This window comes from Peromyscus eremicus, chromosome 2 (genome assembly GCF_949786415.1).
Source record: "Peromyscus eremicus chromosome 2, PerEre_H2_v1, whole genome shotgun sequence".
Classification (NCBI taxonomy): domain Eukaryota; kingdom Metazoa; phylum Chordata; class Mammalia; order Rodentia; family Cricetidae; genus Peromyscus; species Peromyscus eremicus.
This window is the reverse complement of record NC_081417.1, coordinates 44,247,348-44,268,655: the sequence shown is the minus strand read 5'-3', so window position 1 is coordinate 44,268,655 and position 21,308 is coordinate 44,247,348. Positions and strand designations below refer to the sequence as shown.

At 39.5% G+C, this 21,308-nt stretch overlaps 1 protein-coding gene and 1 long non-coding RNA gene across 2 annotated transcripts in view; one reads left to right on the top strand and one right to left on the bottom strand.

Moving 5' to 3' along the window:
* The window catches only part of LOC131903468 (uncharacterized), a 24,302-nt gene extending 2,994 nt beyond the window's left edge, over nucleotides 1-21,308 (top strand). Inside the window, exon 2 of the long non-coding RNA XR_009377521.1 lies at nucleotides 20,325-21,308. This is a non-coding gene — a long non-coding RNA (uncharacterized LOC131903468). The remainder of the gene's footprint in view (nucleotides 1-20,324) is intronic.
* Usp45 (ubiquitin specific peptidase 45) overlaps nucleotides 13,301-21,308 on the bottom strand; it is a 63,459-nt gene continuing 55,451 nt past the window's right edge. The window contains exons 14-18 of the mRNA XM_059254057.1: nucleotides 20,513-21,182; nucleotides 19,463-19,560; nucleotides 17,452-17,538; nucleotides 15,586-15,739; nucleotides 13,301-13,953 (exon numbers count right to left, since the gene is read on the bottom strand). Of these exons, the coding sequence (XP_059110040.1) occupies nucleotides 13,823-13,953; nucleotides 15,586-15,739; nucleotides 17,452-17,538; nucleotides 19,463-19,560; nucleotides 20,513-21,182 (1,140 nt within the window). The 3' untranslated portion in view covers nucleotides 13,301-13,822. The remainder of the gene's footprint in view (nucleotides 13,954-15,585; nucleotides 15,740-17,451; nucleotides 17,539-19,462; nucleotides 19,561-20,512; nucleotides 21,183-21,308) is intronic.

Here is a 21,308-nt window from a genome sequence, read left to right as displayed (position 1 = left end):
GAAGGGATTATTAAATGCCTCCTCATCTTGTTCCTTGATGCCAGGTGAATACTGTGAGCAATCACTATGTCAGAATAGAAATGAGTTTCACAGTTCCATCACTCCCTTCCTAACTACTCCCGTCTAGGGTTTCCATGTAATATTACAACCTGAGGGGGAAAACAGACAAATCACTGTGTGTGTATTTTGATTTTGTTTTGATTTAATATGAATTATTTTAAGACTGGGTCTCACTATGTAGTCCCAGCTGGACTGAAATTCATAATCCTCTTGTCTCAGCAAGGGTGCTGGGATTACAGGCCCACATCACCAGACATTTCTCCTCTGTGTGATTTCAAGCACTGTTTTATCGGAATATGTGCTGCCTTGTTAAAGGTCTGAGCAGCTATCATATACAAGATCTGTAATTTGGTTATTATATATTGTAATTATCAAGTGGCAGCATCTTGTCAGTATTACCTGACAATCTACTATTAATGACTAACACAGAACTTTAAGTTGATTTTGGTTTTTTATCGTGCTAGGGAGAAAACATCATTGGTAAAGCAAGAGGATTGTCTTGAGTTTGACCCCCAGAACCCATGCTTTAAAAAAGATATGTACTGTGCTGTGCATTTTGTAATCTCAGCACTGGGAGTGATAGACGGATCCCTAGTGCCTACTGAGTTCCACATCAGTAAGAGAACCTGTCTCAAAAACAAAGGTGGGGTACACCTGAATGCTCAAAAATGTCCTTTCCCTCCAAATAGGTACACAACCACACATATCCACAAACAAATGCATACACGTACACAAAAATAAGAGGGGGCTAGAGACATGACTCAATGGTTAAGAGCACTTGTTGCTCTTGCGGAGGACAGGGGGTTCAGTTCTTAGTACACCTCATGGCTGCTCACAACCATCTATAACTCCAGATCTAGGGGCTCTGACATCTTCCATGTTCTGTGGGCACCAGGTACGTACAAGGTGTGCATGCATACATACATGCAGGTATTCACACATACACTTAAAAATAAATCTTTTGCTTTGTCTTTTGAGACAGGGTCTCTCTAAATAGCCCTAACCATTCTGGAACTCACTATGTAAAAGAGGCTGGCCTCGAACTCAGATCTACCTGCTTCTATCTCCTGGGTTCTGGGATTAAAGGTGTGCACTATCATGCTTGGCTGTAAGATCTTTTTTAAAAAAGAATAGGTTAAAGCCAGGCGGTGGTGGCGCATGCCTTTAATCCCATCACTCAGGAGGCAGAGGCAGGCGGATCTCTGTGAGTTCGAGGCCAGCCTGGTGTACAGAGTGAGTTCCAGGAGAAGCACCAAAGCTGCACAGAGAAACCCTGTCTTGAAAAACAAAACAAAACAAAACAAAACAAAACAAAACAAAAAAAGAATAGGTTAGCAAGATGGCACTGTAGTTAAAGGGGCTTGCTTCCAAGCCTGAAAACCAGAGTTTCATCCCTGGAACCCACAAGGTGGAAAGAGCAAACTGATTTGAAATGTCCTCTGACCTCCATCACTTGCCATGGTATGCACGTGCTCATGAACTCACATACCCCACATACACACACACAAATTAATAAATAAGTGAAGAAAAAATTAAATAACATTTTTATTAATGTCCTCTGTATGGTAGTTGAAGTAAAAGATTCTAGATGAGGTTTTAGTTAACTTACTGCCATGAATTTGGAAAGAAAAGAAATTATCCCTAAGGTAAAATGAAAAAAGGCTGACATGAAAAAGAGAAGTTAAACTCTTCTCATTTCTTGAGATTTGTGTCTGTATGGTGCCATTTTTCATATCTTACCCATCTCAAGACTCAATACAAATTTATATTATACATAGAAAGCAGGGGACAAAGTCCCAATATGTGCTGCAATATGGATGAACCTTGAAAATATGCTAGGTGAGCTAAGCCAGACCAAAATGCTAAGTATTGTAGTTATGTTTTTATAGGGAGTCTAGAAACAGGGGTAAAACAGAGGTTGACAGGAGTTGCAGGAAACCAAAAATGGGGAGTTATTGTTTAGTGTGTACAGTTTCTGTTTGGGATGATAAGACCTGGAATTCGATGACAGTGAATAAATGTGCACAGCAATGCACATGTACTCAAAGGCACTGACTTACATAGCTATGGGTGGTTAAATGGTACATTTTATGTGTTACTGTGTCATCATAATAAGGACTACAATGGAAGAGAAAGCCAATGTACTATTAACAAACCATAAACTGCAACTATTTAATTAACTGATCTGATTACTTAAGCTTTGTAAAAGTAGTGATAGTTTCTTGCATAATATAGTAGATCAGGATACAAAATAGTAATTATGCTGGTGGTCTAGCTTAGAAGTTCAGAACTTGCCTAGCCCCGTATTCAAACCTCAGCACCATAACATAATTATAATAAAAATACTTAAATGATGGTTCATACTGGACCTTTTTCATACCAACATTGGTCAATCAGGCCAGATTGGAAAAAGGAAGGAAAACTTACCACTTTAAGATCTCATAGCCTGTGCTAAAATCTGATTCAACCTAATGTTTCTGAGCGAATTTACCTCATCCATATAACAGTAATACTGTTTCTGAGCTTACCTCATTCATATAGCAGTAATATAATATCCACCAGTATCTGATTCTGTCTAGCACACAGAAGACCACATTCTAAGCTCTTTAAAGTTAAGGAAGACTTTGTGAAGTAGTTATAGCCATTGCATCACAAATTAAATGATAAAGTCATTTCTCAAAAAAAAAAATAAATAAATGAAAAATATGCATTAAGTCAGGTGGTGGTGGTACATGCCTTAAATCCCAGTACTCAGGAGTAAGAGGCAGGCAGATCTCTGTGAGTTCGAGGCCAATGTGGTCTACAAAGTGAGTTCCAGGACAGCCAGAGCTACACAGTGAAACCCTGTCTCCAAAACAAAACAAAACAAAACCCTTTGAATTAAAGTAGAAGATGATTGACAGACATAGAAACTAACAGTATTGTCTAGCAATGTGGTACTTTACATTATGCCACAGTAAAACATTGGATTTAACTGAGATTCACCATAACCTGGGAGACAATGTATATAATGAAATTCCAGCTAATAGTAGAGTTTTAAAAGCAAGACACTAGACACTAGGTGCTACTGGGTGCATTTGACAAAGTAGTGTGAAGAAGTAAGAGATAAGTACAGCAGTACATGCTTTGTCTTAGTCACTGTACTATTGCTGTGAAAAGACACCATGGCGGGAGCAAGGCAGCATGCAGGCAGACATGATGCCTAAAGAAGGAGCTGAGAATTCTTATATCTTGACTCACAGGCAACAGGAAATGGTCTGAACATGGTGTCGCTTGAGCATGTATGAGACCTCAAAGCCCGCCTCCACAGTGACACACTTCCTCCAACAGGGCCACACCTCCTAATAGTGCCACTCACTTAGGGGGCCATATTCTTTCAAACTGCCGCAATGACCAAGGCAATTTTTATAAAAAGAAAGCATTTAACTGGGGACTTGCATATAGTTTCAGAGGTTTAGTCCATTATCATCACGGTAGTGGCATGCAGGCAGACATTGAAGCAGTAGCTGAGAGCTACATCATGATCCTGTAGGCAGAGAGAGCCTCCAGCCTTAGCATGATCTTTTGAAACCTCAAAGCCCACCCCACGTGACAGACTTCCTCCAACAAGGCCACATCTCCTAATCCTTTTAATCCTTTCAAATAGTACCACTCCCTGGTGAGTAATCATTCAAATACATGAGTCTGTTGGGGCCATTCTTATTCACACCGCCACATACCTGTAGTCTGATTTGCTCTGGAGGCTGAGGCCCAAAGATCACTTGAGCCTGGGAGTTAAAGACCAGATTGGGCTACACAATAAAACCTTATATGAGTCTGGGAAGGGAGAAGGTAAGTGTAGAAATCAGAAGAGATTAGATGGTTTGTGAGAATCACAAGAGGAGAGAACAGAAGCAACCAATTTTTTTTTTTGATCTTCTGATCTTTGTAGGGTTGTTTCTGCTTATTTGTTTGTTTGTTTGTTTGTTTTTGAGAGAGGGTAACTCTGTGTAGCCCTGGTTGTTCTGTAACTTGCTTTGTAGACCAGGCTGACCTCTGACTCAGAGATCCACCTGCCTCTTGCCTCCTGAGTGAGTTCTGAGATTGAAGGCATATACCATCATACCTAGCTAAGGTTGGATTTTTTAACTGCACAAAATAGGAGATATAGCCTTTAAAAAAAATTTTTTTTTTTACAAGTATGAGTGTTTGTTTGCATGCATGTATATGGATCATGTGTGTGCCTGATGCAGGTAGAAGCCAGAAGAGGCTGTCTGTCAGGTCCTCTAAAGCTGAAGTTACAGACAGTTGTGAGCTGCCTTGTAGGTGCTAGGAACAAAACTAAGTTCCTCTTCAAAAGCAGCAAGTACATAGCTAATTCAGTATAAACTACTATATAAACAGCTATCATACTATATTGTTTAAAGACAAGAACAAAAGCACATTTTTGCCCTTTGTTTTTTTTTTTCTCTAAGAAAATAAATTAAGTTTCTAACATTTTTTTCCTTGTTTGGTTTTTTTCATGAGAGGGTTTCTCTGTGTGACTTTGGAGCCTGTCCTAGAACTCACTCTGTAGACCAGGCTGGCCTCGGAACTCAGAGAGACCTGCTTGCCTCTGCCTCCCAAGTGCTGGGATAAAAGGTGTGTGCCACCACTGCCTGGCTAAGTTTCTAATATTTGTAATCATTGCAAAGATTTCCAAAGTATTTGTGAAGTCCACACCATTGTGATCTTTGTTACAGGATGAGTTCTAATGACCTTCTATATTTAAAACTTTCAAATTAGAGGTGGAGAGATGGCTCAGCAGTTAGGAGCTCTGGCTGATCTTCCAGAGGACCTAGATTTGATTCCCCAAAACCTACATGACACCTCTCTAACTCCAGATCCAGGGGATCAGTTGCCCTCTTCTGGCTTCCCTAGATACTAGGCATGCGTGTGCATAAACATGTAGAGGCAAAACACCCATACACATAAAAAATAGATGAAAAAGAAACCAGAAAGTTTGACTCAAAGAATGTGCAATTATTGTATTAGTCAGGGATCTCTAGAGAAATAAAACTTATAGAATGAATCTCTCTCTCTCTCTCTCTCTCTCTCTCTCTATATATATATATATATATATATATATATATATATATATGTGTGTGTGTGTGTGTGTATCTATATAAACATATATGTTTATAGTGTGTATATAGTGGGAATTTATTAGAATGACTTACAGGCTGTGATCCACTTGGTCCAACAACGGCTGGCTATGAATGGAAAGTTCAAGAATCCAGAGGTGACGGCGGTGGGCACGCCTTGAGTCCCTGCACTCGGGAGGCAGAGGCAGAGGCAGGCGGATCTTTGTGAGTTTGAGGACAGCCTGGTCTACAGAGCCAGACCCAGGACAGGCACCAAAACTACACAGAGAAACCCTGTCTGGAAACACCAAAAGAATTCAGAAGTTTCTCAGTCCACAAGGCTGGATGTCTCAGCTGGTCTTCTGTAGATGCTGGAATCTTGAAGAAGTAAGGTCCAATGCCAGTGAAGGAATGGACTTGGTAGCAAGGCGAGAGCAAGAAGGCAAAGAGCAAAAACTTCCTTCTTCAATGTCTTTATATAGGCTTCTAGCAGAAGGTGTGGCCCAGATTAAAGGTGTGTCTTCCCACCTCAAAATCTGTATCAAAGGTGTGTATCTTCCAACCTCAGAAGTCTGGACTACAAGTGGATTCACCCACTTCAAACAAAGCAGAAAAAAATCTCACAGGTGTACCCTCCATTTCTGGATTATAATTCATTCCAGATGTAGTCAACTTGACATCCAAGAATAGCCATCACAATTACATACTAAAAAGAGAAAACTGCTCCTGATCAACAAGGAAATGGTCTTTTAAAAAGCTGTGCCACTTGTAAGTATGTCTTATTTTGCAGCAGCCACTCAGATGTAGCCAAGGATGTTAACCCCAAACAAACCTTGTGGTGATATTTTGTTTGTACTCCAACGAATAAAATTTGCCTGAAGATCAGAGGGCAGAGCCAGCCACTAGATTAAACATGGAGACCAGGCAGTGGTAGCACACACCTTTAATCCTAGCCCCTTTAATCCTAACTCAGCTGGATCTCTGTGAGTTCAAAGCCGCCCTGTACTACTCGAGATTAATCCAGTCTAAAAGAGAAACAAGTGGCACACACCTTTAATCCCAGTACTTGGGAGTCACACACCTTTAATCCCAGTACTTGGGAGTCACACACCTTTAATCCCAGTACTTGGGAGTCACACACCTTTAATCCCAGTACATGGGTGTCACACACCTTTAATCCCAGTACTTGGGAGTCACACACCTTTAATCCCAGCACTAGGAAGGTTGAGACAGGAAGTGATAAGGCTGGGCAGAGAAAGGAATATAAGGCAGAGGGAGACAGGAGTTTGGTGCCTTTTTGGATGAGGACTCAGAGGCATTCAGTCTGAGGATTTATGGAGACAGGATCTCACCTCACTTTAGCCCTGAGGATTCGGTAGCGGTGAGAATTTTCTTTAATGGCTTGTTCCTTTTGTTTCCTCTGATCTTTCAGCATTTACCCCAATATCTGGCTCCAGGTTTTTATCATAAGACCACTTAGGATTCATGCTATAATCCTTCCTGGAATTTATAGTGAGAAAAGTCAGTGAATTACCCCACACCGGTAGCAAAATGGTCCTGGCACTGCCTCCATCCTCCCTCTTCCCGAATGAGCATGCTTACTGGTTACTGTTCCAACACTGTTCCTGGAGTATGTAGGGATTATAACGATTTTGGCTCCTGGGGCTTCAGAGCAGCAGAGACAACACCTAGACCTGACCAAACACACTTCTAGAAAACCGGTTTTAGGGGATAAAACTACCTGGATTATGACCTTTGAAAATGGAGTCATTGTGTTGCCAAGTGTGAAAGCAAAGCTCAGTGCCTGGTAACCAGAAGGGTGTATAGAGACAGGCTTCTAATAAACTCACACATCCCATTCTCCTTCCTTAAAGTCTTCAGGGTCACATGACTACTAGCCAATGGGCTGAGTGACACACTCCAAGTAAAGGACTATTGCTAGAGGGAGAATTTTCAACACTCTATTTCAACACAAAAGGGAGATTGTTTCCCTTGGAGATTGCCTGGATGCAGTGGGTTCTGAGTAAGACATAGCTTTGGTTGGATTTTTTAGGGGGGAGGGGAGGAGGGAGGAGGTTTTGAGACCTGGTTTCTCTGTAATAGCCCTGGCTGTACTGCAACTTGATTTGCAGACCAGACTGGTCTAGAACTCACAGAGATCCACCTGCCACCCAAGTGCGGTGATAAAAGTCATGTGCCACTAAGCACTGCTCAAGTTTGGTTGTTTTAGGTGACCGGGATTTGGTATTAATGCAGTTTAATCCATCTTGTCCTAAGAAATACAGGATTAAGCCAGGCACTGGTGGCACATACCAGCCTGGTCTACACAGTTAGTCCCAGGACAGCCAGGGCTACATAGAGAAACCCTGTCTTGAAAAACAAAACAAAACAAAACAAAAAAACAAAAACAAAATAACAAAAAGCGAAAAGGAAAAGAAAAAGGAAGACAGGATTATTTGGGCTGGAGAAATGGTTGCTGTTGGCTATTCACCAGACATGAGTTTAACCAATAGAAAGTCTTTATTAGCTGGCTGGTGACTAAACTGGGTGTTTGAGGTCCCAAAGTAACCCTGAGCCTTTCTCAGGGTGAGTTTTTAAGCACAAAAACTATGTCCTGATTTTTTTACATACTTCAATTAATAGTCAGATACAGAACTAGAGAAGCCAAAAAAAAAAACAAAACAAAACAAAAAAACCCAAGATTAGTACATTTAGAGACTTTCTTGGAACTATGGACTCTGATGGATTAAGTCTTTGTTTTAGTTTTGGCAGGTGGTGCTGTCTACATGCTGAGTTTTACAGCCTGAATGGTACTTCCCTCATGCAGGACTGGGGCTCTGTTATAGCTCAGCAGTTAAGAGCACTGACTGCTTTTCGAAAGGACCCTGATTCAATTCCCAGCACCCACATTTGTCTGTATATTCAGTTTCAGGGGATCCAATACCCTCACACAGACACACATGCAGGCAAAACATCAATGCACATAAAATAACAATAAATCATAAAAAAAGAATAAGAGGGTTATTTGCAAACATTTTGGGTATTTCTACTTGGGAGTATTCCATGAAATGTATGAAAATGCTTTCAGGAAACCCACCAACTTCTAAAACTACAAATATTTGGCAAATGTTTTTCTGGGGATATATAAATATCAAGATTTCTTTTCTCAGTTCCTGTTACAAGAGGGAGCCCTAAAATTAAGACTCACTCTTCTCTCTTTGGCTGTTATCATTGGGACATCCTTCTTTGCTAGATGTTACTCCTGACAGCTTGTAAGCAATATTTGAGTTTTTTTCCTTATGTGATGGCTGGTTTTATGTCAACTCAACACAAGCTAGAGTCAGAGGAGAGGAAGGAGCCTCAAGTGAGAAAAATGCCTTGTGGTGGTATTGTGTTCCCCAAAATATTGTGCACACTAATAAACTTATCTGGGGTCAGAGACAGACAGCCACAATATTAAACATAGAGGTTAGGCAGTGGTAGCACATGCCTTTAATCCGAGCATTCCAGAGGCAGAAATCCCTCTGGATCTCTGTGAGTTCAAGGCCACATTGGAAACAGCCAGGCATGGTGACACACGCCTTTAATCCCAGGAAGTGATGGCAGGAAGCAGAAAGATATGTAAGGCGTGAGGACCAGAAACTAGAAGCATTTGGCTGGTTAAGCTTTCAGGCTTTCGAGCAGCAGTTCACCTGAAATTCATTCTGGATGAGGACTCAGAGGCATCCAGTCTGAGGAAACAGGATCAGCTGAGGAACTGGCAAAATGAGGAAGCTGTGGCTTGTTCTGCTTCTCTGATCTTCCAGTATTCACCCCAATACCTGGCTTCAGGTTTGATTTTATTAATAAGTACCTTTAAGATTCATGCTACAATGCCTCCTTAAGATAGGGCTGTCAGCAAGCCTATTGGGCATTTTAAAATTAGTGATTGATGTGGGAGGGCCCAGCCCATTGTGAGTAGTGCCACCCCTGGGCTGGTCTTGTGTGCTATAAGAAAGCCAACTTGTGGGGGCGGTGGTGGCGCACGCCTTTAATCCCAGCACTGGGAGGCAGAGCCAGGAGGATCTCTGTGAGTTCGAGGCCAACCTGGTCTACAGAGTGAGATCCAGGACAGGCACCAAAGCTACATAGAGAAACCTTGTCTCAAAAAACCAAAAAAAAAAAAAAAAAAAAAAAGCCAACTTAACAAGCCATGGAGAGCAAGCTAATAAGCAGCACTCCTCCATGGCCTCTGCACCAACTCCTGCTTCCAAGTTCCTGCCCTATCTTTCCTCTGTGGTAGGAAGTGCAAAATAAACCCTTTCCTCCCCAAGCAGCTTTTGGTCATGGTGTTTCTTCACAGTAACAGAAACTGTAACTAAGACACTGCCACTTGACATATTTTCTCATTACTCCTCACTTCTTGAGAGATTTCTTGTGTTCACTGCTATATCCCTAATGCCAGAGAGCAGGTATCAATAAACACTTGTTAAGTGATTGAATACAAATGAAACTATGTAACTTTCATTATAACCTCAGGAAGCTTCATGACTCCAAAAAAGTTAAAACAAATATGTACACATTTCCTAGTGTACAATCCTATCTAAATAACTCAAACAATCCTGAGAAATAGCAGACATGAATATTCACCATTGACAGACACTACAAACAGCCCATGTAAGATTTTTTTTTTTCTAGACTGAGGATGCAGTTCAGTGGAAGAACTACTAGATATAATCCCCAGCACCAGGTTGGGAGCAGATTTTTTTTTATTTTAAAGTAGTGCATTTCTAAAACATAAAGGTTGCTATGAACCAAACGTTTATGTCCCATTCACAAACTCCCCATATGAGAGTTATATGAACTGGGGCCTTTAGAAAAAGATTTGGTTATGGGAGTGAAGCCCTCATAAATATGATTGGACCTGTAAGAGAGATGTCATAAAGCTCCCTTTTCCTTTTAATCAAGTAAATAAACACTGAGGTGGCATTATCAGAAAATCTGATATAGACCTCATTTAGACAGTGGCTCTGTTTGTACTTGATCTTGAGCTTCCTGACCTCTAAAAGTGTAGAAGAGAAATTTTTGTTGTTCATGAGCTCCTCAAATTATATTTTGTCATAGCAAGCCAAGGGGACTAAAATAGATGTAAATACAATGTTTATATAATACTCTGTCAATAACACACAATGCAAAACTGTAGGACCAAACTGTTAACATAAGAATTTAATATTTATTATGTTTATATATACAGCAATGACAAAATGATGCTCAATAAGTTACACAGATATTTTAAAATACTATAAAAATGGATAAGAGTAGAAATGATACCATGAATTTATTATTGATACTTGAAAATAGTCATGTATCTTTTAAACACATTTGAATTTTTGATGATTTCTACATGAAGAAAAACATTTTACTACAGAAATCATTTTTCCAATAATGCAATGGATGCTATCTAATAGCTTGATTTTATTGCACATATTTGGTTTAGGTTTATTTGATCAGATGTCATGCAGAAAAATAAGCTGAGTATGAAGTTCATGAAAGTAGGCAGGATGTTATTTTATACAACAAAAATTCAACGTGTGGTGATATTTCACAGCTAATCTTCAGGAAATTGTATTCAACTATTGCATAAAATCACTAATTAATCACACATGCAAGCTAAAAGTTTTTAAATACAGTAATTTAGCTCTGTTGATATATTACTCTGAGCTGATAATAACAATCACTTCCTTGACCACTTAAATAGGTGGTCTTTATATAATTTTTAAAACATTAAACAACATATCTTAAGTATAGATGTATATTTATCTATGTCACATTCCCATAATTGGCACGTCATGAAAATTTTATCGTTTTACACACAGAAGAACCAGGGGAGAATTGGGGCCAGAGGTATCCTGTGAACCAGTTTCTAGACAAAAGCCTCTCCCTCTTTTACCTTTCAAATGTACTGTGCCAAACAGTAAGTAGTTGTGTTGATCTGTAAACATTCTTGTTTATTTGCACTGTTTCCCGAGGTATCTGGAAACTTATTGTTATTACAGAAGTCTCACAATTTAAAATCCTGCAAATGTGCTTTGGAAAACTTCAAAATAAAAACATAACTTTAAGTGTAGACTTGAGTGATCTTTCTCTATTACAAAATCTAGATAAGAAATTTCTAGGTATCAAAATCAAACCATTTTCCTCCATTTTTAGATGGCAAGAAAAACACTATAACCTTAGAGCATAAAAAAATACACTTTAGAATCTCCTCAATTAGCACTAAGTTATAAATAAAAGTATTTTATTTGCATGTCACTGCTAGAATAATGTGTAAAATCACACAGCTTTTAGGTTTTCCTATTTTAAAGTGTGATAAAATACTGTTATATGCTAGGTATGAGTACCTGCCTAGATATCTTTCTCTCTCTCTCTCTCTCTCTCTCTCTCTCTCTCTCTCTCTCTCTCTCTCTCTCTCTCTCTCCTGTCTTTCAAGACAGGGTTTCTCTTGTCCTGGAACTCGCTTTGTAGACCAGGCTGGCCTTGAACTCAGAAATCTGCCTGCCTCTGCCTCCTGAGTGCTGGGATTAAAAGTGTGTGTCACTACTACCCAGCTTTTTTTTTTTAATTATTCTCTCATCTATTATATCCCCATCACAGTATATCCCTCCCCTCCCTGCCATATATTTCTTAAGAGTATCTTTTCTAGGAGAAAAAAAGGTAACTATTTACAGTTAGGGGCCAGGGGGAAGCAATTGTTATGACCAAGATATCAACTTGAACAAATAAATTATTTTTCTAACTCATTGTTCTAGTGCTAGAATATTCCATGTCAATGATTTTTGATGAAACAGGAAACACTGAAAAGTTCTCTTTAGAGGACACAACTGAGCTCTGCAGATAAAATATATCTTTCCATCTTTAATATGAAAAATCAATAGAATCATCATTGAAATTTCCTCCACAACTTAAAAATAGAATTTATTAATACAATGGTATTTTAAAATTTCTGCATTAGACAAATCACAGTTTCGCCCATCCACACATCAAGAGGCAACACTGATGACTTCAGAATGTCACCATGTCTGGCTAAAGGTCTGCACAATTTACAGCCTCTCTCCCTGACATCTGTCCACAGTATCACACACTAGCACTGATGATTAGGATATTGAACCATTCCCTTACATTTTCATTCAATACCATGTGTCAGTGAACCACCTCAGTGATTATTTAAATTCTGGGTAGTAATATTTCTCATGCTAAGTTTCACAGTTTAATCATCTGAATTCTAGAAGGGGAAACTATTCTGTGTTACTCCTTAGTCATTTAAAGTACCAACCCTGTGCCCCATTAAAGTAAAAGCCAAGCCCACCCAAATTTTTGATTTGTGTTGCTTTGGGATGGAACCAGGGTCTTGCACAGTCTAGGTGAGTGCTCAGCCACAGAACTACACTCCCTGCTACCCACCTGAACTTTTATATGATGCTTAAGAAGACAACACCTTGTTTAATATTTACCAAAGTATAGAAGTAGAAAATGTATTATATTCCCTTGTTACTGATAAGAATATGATTTTCTACCATTTATAAATATAATTTGTTAATTTATAGTTCGGAGATATCCTTAAACTTTAAATTCTATGTTCCTATATGGATTATCAACTTCTATTTACCGGTTCTATGTGTTATAATTACCTACATTTTTATTTTGGCTTTCGCCAGTCACTTACAAATTATCTTTAACAGACTGCAAATGATTATGAAATGTTTCAATATTTTGAAATATTCTAAACAATAAGCTAATCAATACACTAGTTGTAAACTCACACTACCAAAATGACAGTGGCTCCTTTTTACATGACCAAATCACATAAAATATGAAAAATAACTATGTTACATTAGGCACTAGTTCCCACTGTTCTAGCAACATTTCCGTACAGTAACACACACGTCACTGCAAAGCCCTGAGATGATTTTAAGTGGAGTGGTACAAGGATGAACAACTTTTCTTTCAGTTATAAACTCACTTCAATTCTTCACTAGAAAAATAACAAGCACATAAAAAAGTTAAGTATGATTCAAAACAGGGCCAAGATTTTAAAAGGCTAAAACAAAAGGAAGTCAATTATAACACAAAATATATTACATGCACTCAGGAAAGCTGTATTACATTTAGGAAACAGTTTATTAAAGTATGATTCAATTTACCACCATCTCTGAAGGTCTGTAATGATGAGTCATATCATAAAGGTGACTTCTCTACTACCATCAAAAAGAGCATTTTTTGAGAAAGGGATCTCCAAGGACATGACAATTAATATGAAACATATTTTTGCATTTAAGAATATAGATCTGAAAGCATTAACTAATTAATTTGTTTTGTCTTATTTTTTGAGACAGAGTTTCCTCTATGTAGCTCTGGTTATAATGGAAGTCACTCTGTAGACCAGGCTGGACTCAAACTCATATATCTGCCTGCCTCTGCCACTTGAGTGCTGGGATTGTTAAAGGCATGTGCCCCAACAGCCTGGTGTATTAATTTCCTTTTAAAGGACTCACGATATGATGAAAAAGTTAAATAACACTGGAAGGATGCACTATTCCTAAAGACTACAAAGGCACATTACATAGTATGGTTACCATTGCAGCATTAAAATGAAGATGAGCTAATTAACAGTTAATAGATAATTATAGTATTCTTTCATAAAAAAGAAGATAAGCTTGTGCACTAAGTGCTCTTGATTCTGGGACCACCTGCACGTGAGTGTCGCTGACGTGGACCCAGTGGCCTCCCAATTCACTATCAGGTTCTTTCAAACCTAGGAGAACAAAAAAGTACAAGTTTACACTTAGTGTGTTTATGTCCTCTAAATTGTAAGCAGCAACACATTCTTCATTAAACATATTTAATTCTAACATCATATGAGTTTTTTCTTAGATTAAGTATTACCTGAAATGAACTAATGCTTTCAAAGCACCAATATCACTAATAAATTATGCCAATAATTTCTTCCAATTAATAAAATTTAATTTAAATATCTAGTGAAATATTAGCCTTGTTATATTTAATTTCTCAGAGAAAAGATTCACTTTAATCAAAAAGGATGAAGGAGGAGACTGAGAGATGGCGCAGGAAGGAAAGGGGCTTGCTGTACCAACCTGGCCACCAATGCGGTCCCCAGAACCCACACACAGGCGGAAGGAGAAAACAGAGTATACAAACTGTTCTCTGACCTCCAAACACATGCCCATGTACATACAGTAAACACACAGACACATAAATAATAAATACATTTAAAAAACTAATAAAGGGTTGGGGATTTAGCTCAGTGGTAGAGTGGTTGCCTAGCAAGCGCAAGGCCCTGGGTTCAGTCCTCAGGTCTGAAAAAAAACCAAACAAACCAATAAAGGAGCTGAGCGTGGTGGTGTATGCCTCTCTAATCTCAGCACGAGGGAGGAAGAAGCAGGTGGAGCTCTGGGAGTCTGAGGCCAGCCTGACCTATTACAGCGAGTTCCAGGTCAGATAGGGTTATGTAGTGAGACCCTTTGTCAAAACAAAAACAAAAAAAACCCCACCCCACCAACAACACAAGAACTAATAAAGGGGATGTGAGAGAGGTGGTTCAGCATGGACCGAGCACACACTGCTCTTGCAGAGGATCCGAGTTTGGTTCTCAGCACTCATGCTGGGCAAATCACAGCCACCTCTGTAACGCTAGCTCCAGAGGGTTCCAATGCTCTCTTCTGAACTGTATAGGCAACTGCACTCATAGCTGCACATTCACACACAAGTACACATTAAAAAAATACAGGGGATGAGGAAGCAAATCTAACGGCCTTTCAGCATAGCTAGCACATTTCCAAGTCCCACTCTTTTCAGGACCTCACAGAGCTTCAGAAGATCAGGTATCACTGCTGAGGAGGTGGCTCAGTGTTCAGAAGCACTATACACATAAGCCTGGTGATCTGAATTTGACCCCAGAACCAGTGCAAAAAAAGCTAGATATCAGTGGTGCATATCAGTCATCCCAACAGTCCTATGGGGAGATGGGAGGCAGAAACAAGAGGGTCACCCAGAAGTCCCCAGGTCTGGAATACACAGCACAGTGACAAAATCAAGAGAACAAGGTGGAAGACCAGAACCAACTGCTGGACTTCACACTGGGACAGCCCACTATGCTATACACACCAGTACACACACACACACACACACACACACACACACACACACACACCACACAGAGTTTTACAAAACCAAAAACCACTGAAGTAACTTTAAAATATCACTTGTCACTTCATAATGCCTAACAGGATACTTCTTTGGGATTATTATTAAGATTCTTAAAGATTATCTAAGCAGACTTAAGATTAATCAAATAAATCCATGTGGAGAACCTGTAAAATATAAATTCTTTCATCTTTGAGACTAAACTATGCTTAGGAGGGCTTACCTGGTACGGGTTTCCTTCCAGTCATGGATTCGGATAGCTTCCTGGAGGGTACTCTCACTTTCACATACGCAGTATAATGGCCTCCTCTCATTGAGCCACTGTGTTCCACGATACCATAGAGACCATAGAGAACCTTCTCTCCCACACTTATATTCTTTCAAACAAAGGAAAAAAACAGTAAAGTTCAGTGAAACACTGCATGAAAAATGTAAATACATCAGAGCAATGTATTCTTCAAACTAGACTGGGATACTCTGTGCTTCTCAAGGAATAGAAAGCTCATTATGGAACAGCATTAGAAAAACAAAACAAAGAGAGGGGACTATCAGACTCAAATTTATCCAATCTTCTTAATCACAACTGCATGTATGTAGAAAACAATAATGACTAAGAGATAATCATCAAAAGCTAAATTATGGCAAAAATCAAGAAAGATTCCAAAAGGGGAAAGAAGAAATTATGTATTAAAACAGTATTCAAGGCATCACTGATTTATTTGTAAACTAATTCATTTTAATTATTGTATTGATTTTTAAAATGAATTGTATACTGATTCATTTTAAAAATCACATTTATGAGACAACAGGAAATATAAACACTAATGTATGAAGGATATATTAAATGACACTGTGGTTGCATTAAAATGGGAAAGAGGGCTAGGAACATAGCTCAGTGCATGTGACATGTCTTGGGTTCAATTGCCACCACCACTCACAAAAAGAGGAATCTAAAGAAGAAAACACATGGTGGTTAGCTGGTACAAGCCTGTAGCCCCAGCACATGGAAGGCTGAGGTAGAGGGCTCAGGATGTCAGGACCAGGCTGGGCAAGATCATTTCTCAAAAGATAAGCACAACAAAACAAAACCAGAAAAGGAGTCCAGAGTAATTATTATATTTCAGACATGCATAATGAAATGATACCCGATCTGTTCTTCAAAGCAGTAACAGAGGACAACGTAGAAAAGTATATGGATGAGGAGAAGGGCCAAGACCGGCCACAGACCCGAGATTTTAGGAAGGGATGGTGGAGGTTCACTGTACTGTTCTGTCTACTGTTAAGTATGTTAGAAATTCTTTAGAATGGGTACTTTCAAAAATACTGTGTTCTCAAAAACTAAACACTGAGCTTAGAAAGCCTCATTCTTATTTGCTGTATTATCTATTACTTCTAGAAATACTGAGTGTTAGTACTGAATGTTAGTAACCAACAGAGCTGGTATTCCACATCAAATAAGTTATATTCACCAGAAAGCTGCATTCACTTAGTCAATGTATTGGATTTATTACGTTCCAATAAGTATCCTGTGACATACCACAAAACCTGGACTTCTGGCCAATAACCATGAATATGACACTCTATTACCCTAAAACTATTTTCCTCAATAAAAGGTGCATCAATTTTACCTGCACAAGTCTTACATGTAAGTACATGAAAGCAATGATAAACCTTGTTAGTAAGGTATTAGCAATTTGAACCTATTGTATTCAGCTGACAAATATCTGAATATCAGTAGTATACATAAAGTGGCATAAAAAAAAACACTAGTGTGTTTATTTGCAAAAGATACAGACAAATGCTAAAACTATAGCTCATTGGCTCACTCAGAGGAACAGGAGGGCACAAAGCCATCATATCATCTGCTAATAATGAACAGGTAGTTTTGATGTTTGGGATCCATGCCTAATGCCTTACCCATCTTTGTTCCAAAAAACAAAAGTCATATTTGATATATTAATATGCCACAATTGCTCTTTTAAGAAAAGAAGCTTATTTAAACAAAACAAAAGCATAGTCTAATAAATAATAAAAGTATTCATTTAAGCATTTCACTTGCTAGTTAATCAAATGTCTTAATATATCATACCTTACAGGAAGCAGCACAGAATGGTGCTAAGTCAAGGGTAAGCGGAAAGTCTACATGTCTGTTCACTTTACGGAGACTCAAGCCAGCCTTAAAAAGACAAAATAATTTTTCAGTAAAACAAACTTAGTTAAGTTTAAAGTACTATGTTGTCAATTAAAACCAAAAGAAATCTAGAAATTATTATTCTCATAGATACAAATAAAACACGATTAATAGTAGTCACATCAAGTTTCACATATTAAAAATTAATTTCATATATTATTATTAGAAAGGTTATTTGTTCACATGGGATTTTTTTTTTACCATGAATAAGGTAAATAATTACTTCCTTTGTGGTTTTTACAACAATTAATGGAAAAGTAAGTTTAATGTGCTAAAAGCTAGTCCTCTGACACATACTGTCACGGAAATATAGTCAACAGAGTCCAGGGTACCTAACTCAGTGACTAGTCAAAAATGAACTTGACTGTGGGCAACTTTATCTAGGTCAAGTCAGAAATTGGTACAAACAGATCTTTTTAGGTTCTTTTCGTTTCTAAAATTCAATGAAATTCACTCACTATGAAAGAACTCGAACACTTGCAATAGTTTTCAATAAAAGTAAACTTCACATTGCAGAAATCGAAAGAACTTTTATGATCTTCAGAAGACTCTACCTCCTTTTCTATTTTTACTTTCAAAGCTAACCTTGAAAAAATGTTTCCGTAACTTTGGCTATGGAGAATCATGAGCTTTTTTTGTTGGTTTTGGTTTTGGTTCTTTTGTTGTTTGAGACAAGTTCTCTCTATGCAGCTGTGGCTGTCCTTGAACTGACAAAGATTTCCCCTGCTTCCCTACTCCCCTCCTAGTGCTGAGACTAAAGGTGTGGGCTTTAATCACTAACAAATCTAAGTCTTCCCTTCCCCCTCCCTCCCCTTCCCCTTCCCCTTCTTCCCTCCTTCCTTTACTAACCACTTCACCAAAGGAGCAATTTTCCTAGTCTTCAATTACTAATTTTATTTTAAAATACAAAACAAACAAAACCCCCCTAACTTAAAAAAAGAAGTTAGTGCTGGGCGGTGGTGACACCCGCCTTTAATCCCAGCACTCGGGAGGCAGAGTCAGGTGGATCTCTGTGAGATCAAGGCCAGCCTGGTCAACAGAGTGAGATCCAGGACAGCCAGGGCTGTTACACAGAGAAACACTGTCTCAAAAACACACACACAAAACAACAACAATAAAAGAAGATACAGAACTTAGTAGTCTATATTTCTTTCTTCTTCTAGAGAAATTAAAAGCCATTTTAAAAAAAAGTAGTCAGGGCTGATGACACAGCCTATAATCCAGCTGCCTAGAAGGCACAGCAAGAAGACTGCAATTTCAAAGCCTTTCCAGACTACCCAGAAAATTCCGGAGTAGCTTGGGCAACTTCCCAAGACTCTGCCTTTAATTTAAAAAAAGAAAAGAAAAGAGGACAAAAGATGTAGGCCAGTGGCAGAGCATCTGCCTAGCAAACCGAAAACCCTGGGTTCAAACCAAATACCAGAGAGAAAAACAAAGCATCACTAGACGGGACACAAGGTTAAAGTGATCAATAGGTCAAGAAAACCCACCTTTCCTTTAACACCAAAAACATCTCTGTGTCGTTCACATCTGTCTGTCCCCCCAGCCTTACAGGCCCTCCCTCAAAGCCTTCCTGTGATGGACCCCTAGTCAACACTGCCCCGCCCAACACCACCTCAGCCTGGTCGTGACAGTTCAAAGAGCTGCATGGGCTTTGCCCTTTTGCTCTTTAATTCCTCTTAATACATGTGGTCTCCGTTCAAACACACCTGTGACCACACGCCACTTAGAGACATCACTGAGGTTCCCACCACTTAAATCTTCCAATATTGTTACCCAAGCTTTGTCCCCCCAGTGCAGGACATCTCACATGACAATTTTTTTAATTCAAGGAAATGCCTGACAATTTCCCGCAGGTCTTATGGCTCTGCAAACATACGAAACTGGCTGTTAGTAAACAGACTCTTACCTGGTGGAATCTTTTAAGATGAAGAATTAGGATAGCTGGAACAGCAGATATAAGGAGTTGCTTCCTGGCATTAGTATAAACTCCTCCTGCTTTCTTTTCTGTATAAAACACAACCAATTTACTTGTAAGATTCCATTGACTATATTACTTAGAATGTGACAGACATCTAATAAAAGCTATTTATATAGTACTACACCATATGTTTCGTGGGTTTTTTTTGTTTGTTTTGACAGTTTCTCTGTGTAGCCCTGGCTGTACTGGAACTCAGAGTTTGCCTGCTTCTGCCCCCACGTGTTGGGATTAAAGGTGGGCACCACCACTGCCATTGTTTTGTATTTAAAGACAGGTCTCTGCATGTAGCGCTGGCTGTCCTGAAGCTCACTGTGTGGACCACAGAGATCCACCTGCCTGCCTCTGCCTCCCCAGTGCTAGGACTTCAGCATGTGCCACCGCCCTAGGCTCTCACACAGGGGCTGGGGATCAGAACTCAGGTCTTCATGCTTATTTCAGCAAACACTTTACCTGCTAAGCCCTCTCCCCATCCTAAGCAACAGTGTAGTCACTGAGATTATTCTTTCCAATCATTAATGTGAGTGATGTATTGAAAATCCATTGGTGAGAATTCCCACTTTTCTCTAATCAAGCAAACACTGGATTCATGGCATAAACATATTTAAGAACTTCAAATACATATCTTGGATTTATAAGAAATTGAGGGGATTTGTGGAGGCCAGTAATCTCAAATCCCACTAGTGATTAAGCTGTAAATTTTAAGACTATTTCAGGAAGGTTTCAGATCCCACAGATTAGAATATATGAGTTTGTATTTTCAAGACAGAGACATGTCCTTCTTGCTCTTCAGTTACTGCAACATCTACTGGGAATCTATTTGCCCAGCCAGTGTCCTGAGTGCAGAGACAGGAAAGGAAGACAAGGCCTGTGCCAAGTGGCTCAATGCACACAGGTTCTGGAGCGCCCCATCAAGGAACTATAAACTACTCGTCCCTACAATGCATCACAAGCCAGAAACAAAGCAAGCTGGATGCTTACCTGCAGAACTGGTTTCCTTTTGACACTTCTGCTTCTTTTCAGTACAGTCCTCACAGAGAAGCTTATTGTTGCCCATCAGCAACTCCATGGATGTGAACTGGTAGAGACAGGACTGCACTGAGCATTCTTTAGAAGTAGTTACATAGCTCTGAGAAAGAGTCTGAAAAGCATTTTGGGCACTAGGAACCCTCATATGTTTTCCCTCTGAAAAACACAAGTTACTGGGGACACCGAGTGGCTGTTTTTCCCTGTCACAGTCTCTATTTCCAATTACAGCGCTGCCCAGACGAAGTCCAGCAATTGCCTCAGCCACGTCTGCCTCCCCAATGGGAGTCTCCGCGCTGTGTGGCAATTCACTGGCCAGGGCGAGGTGCAGGTGCTGCTCTGCGCGCCCCCAGGCATCGCCGCTGGATCGGAGCAGCACAGTTTGCTTGGAAGCGCTCTCGGACTCGGAAGCTTCGCTGTCGGCGTCGGCGTCGGCACTGCTTTCACAAAGGCTGCCTTCTTTCTCACTGCCGTCGGTGGGGCTCTCGTTCAGCGACGACTCGGTACTCAGGACGCTGGCAAACCCGCTCCCTTCAAAGCTTTCGTTCTTCTGATGCATAACGCCAGTTTTCTCTTCTCCAGATGGTAATTTTCTTAAAGGTTTTCGGTCATGACTTAGTTGATTCTGTAAGTTGACAGCATGTTTCAGAGAAAAGAATTTTGTGACCTTATTGAAAACAAATGCCATGAGTCCCATTTAACTGCCCCAATTACTAAATAAACATTTCTCTGAGATCCATTTCAAAATCTA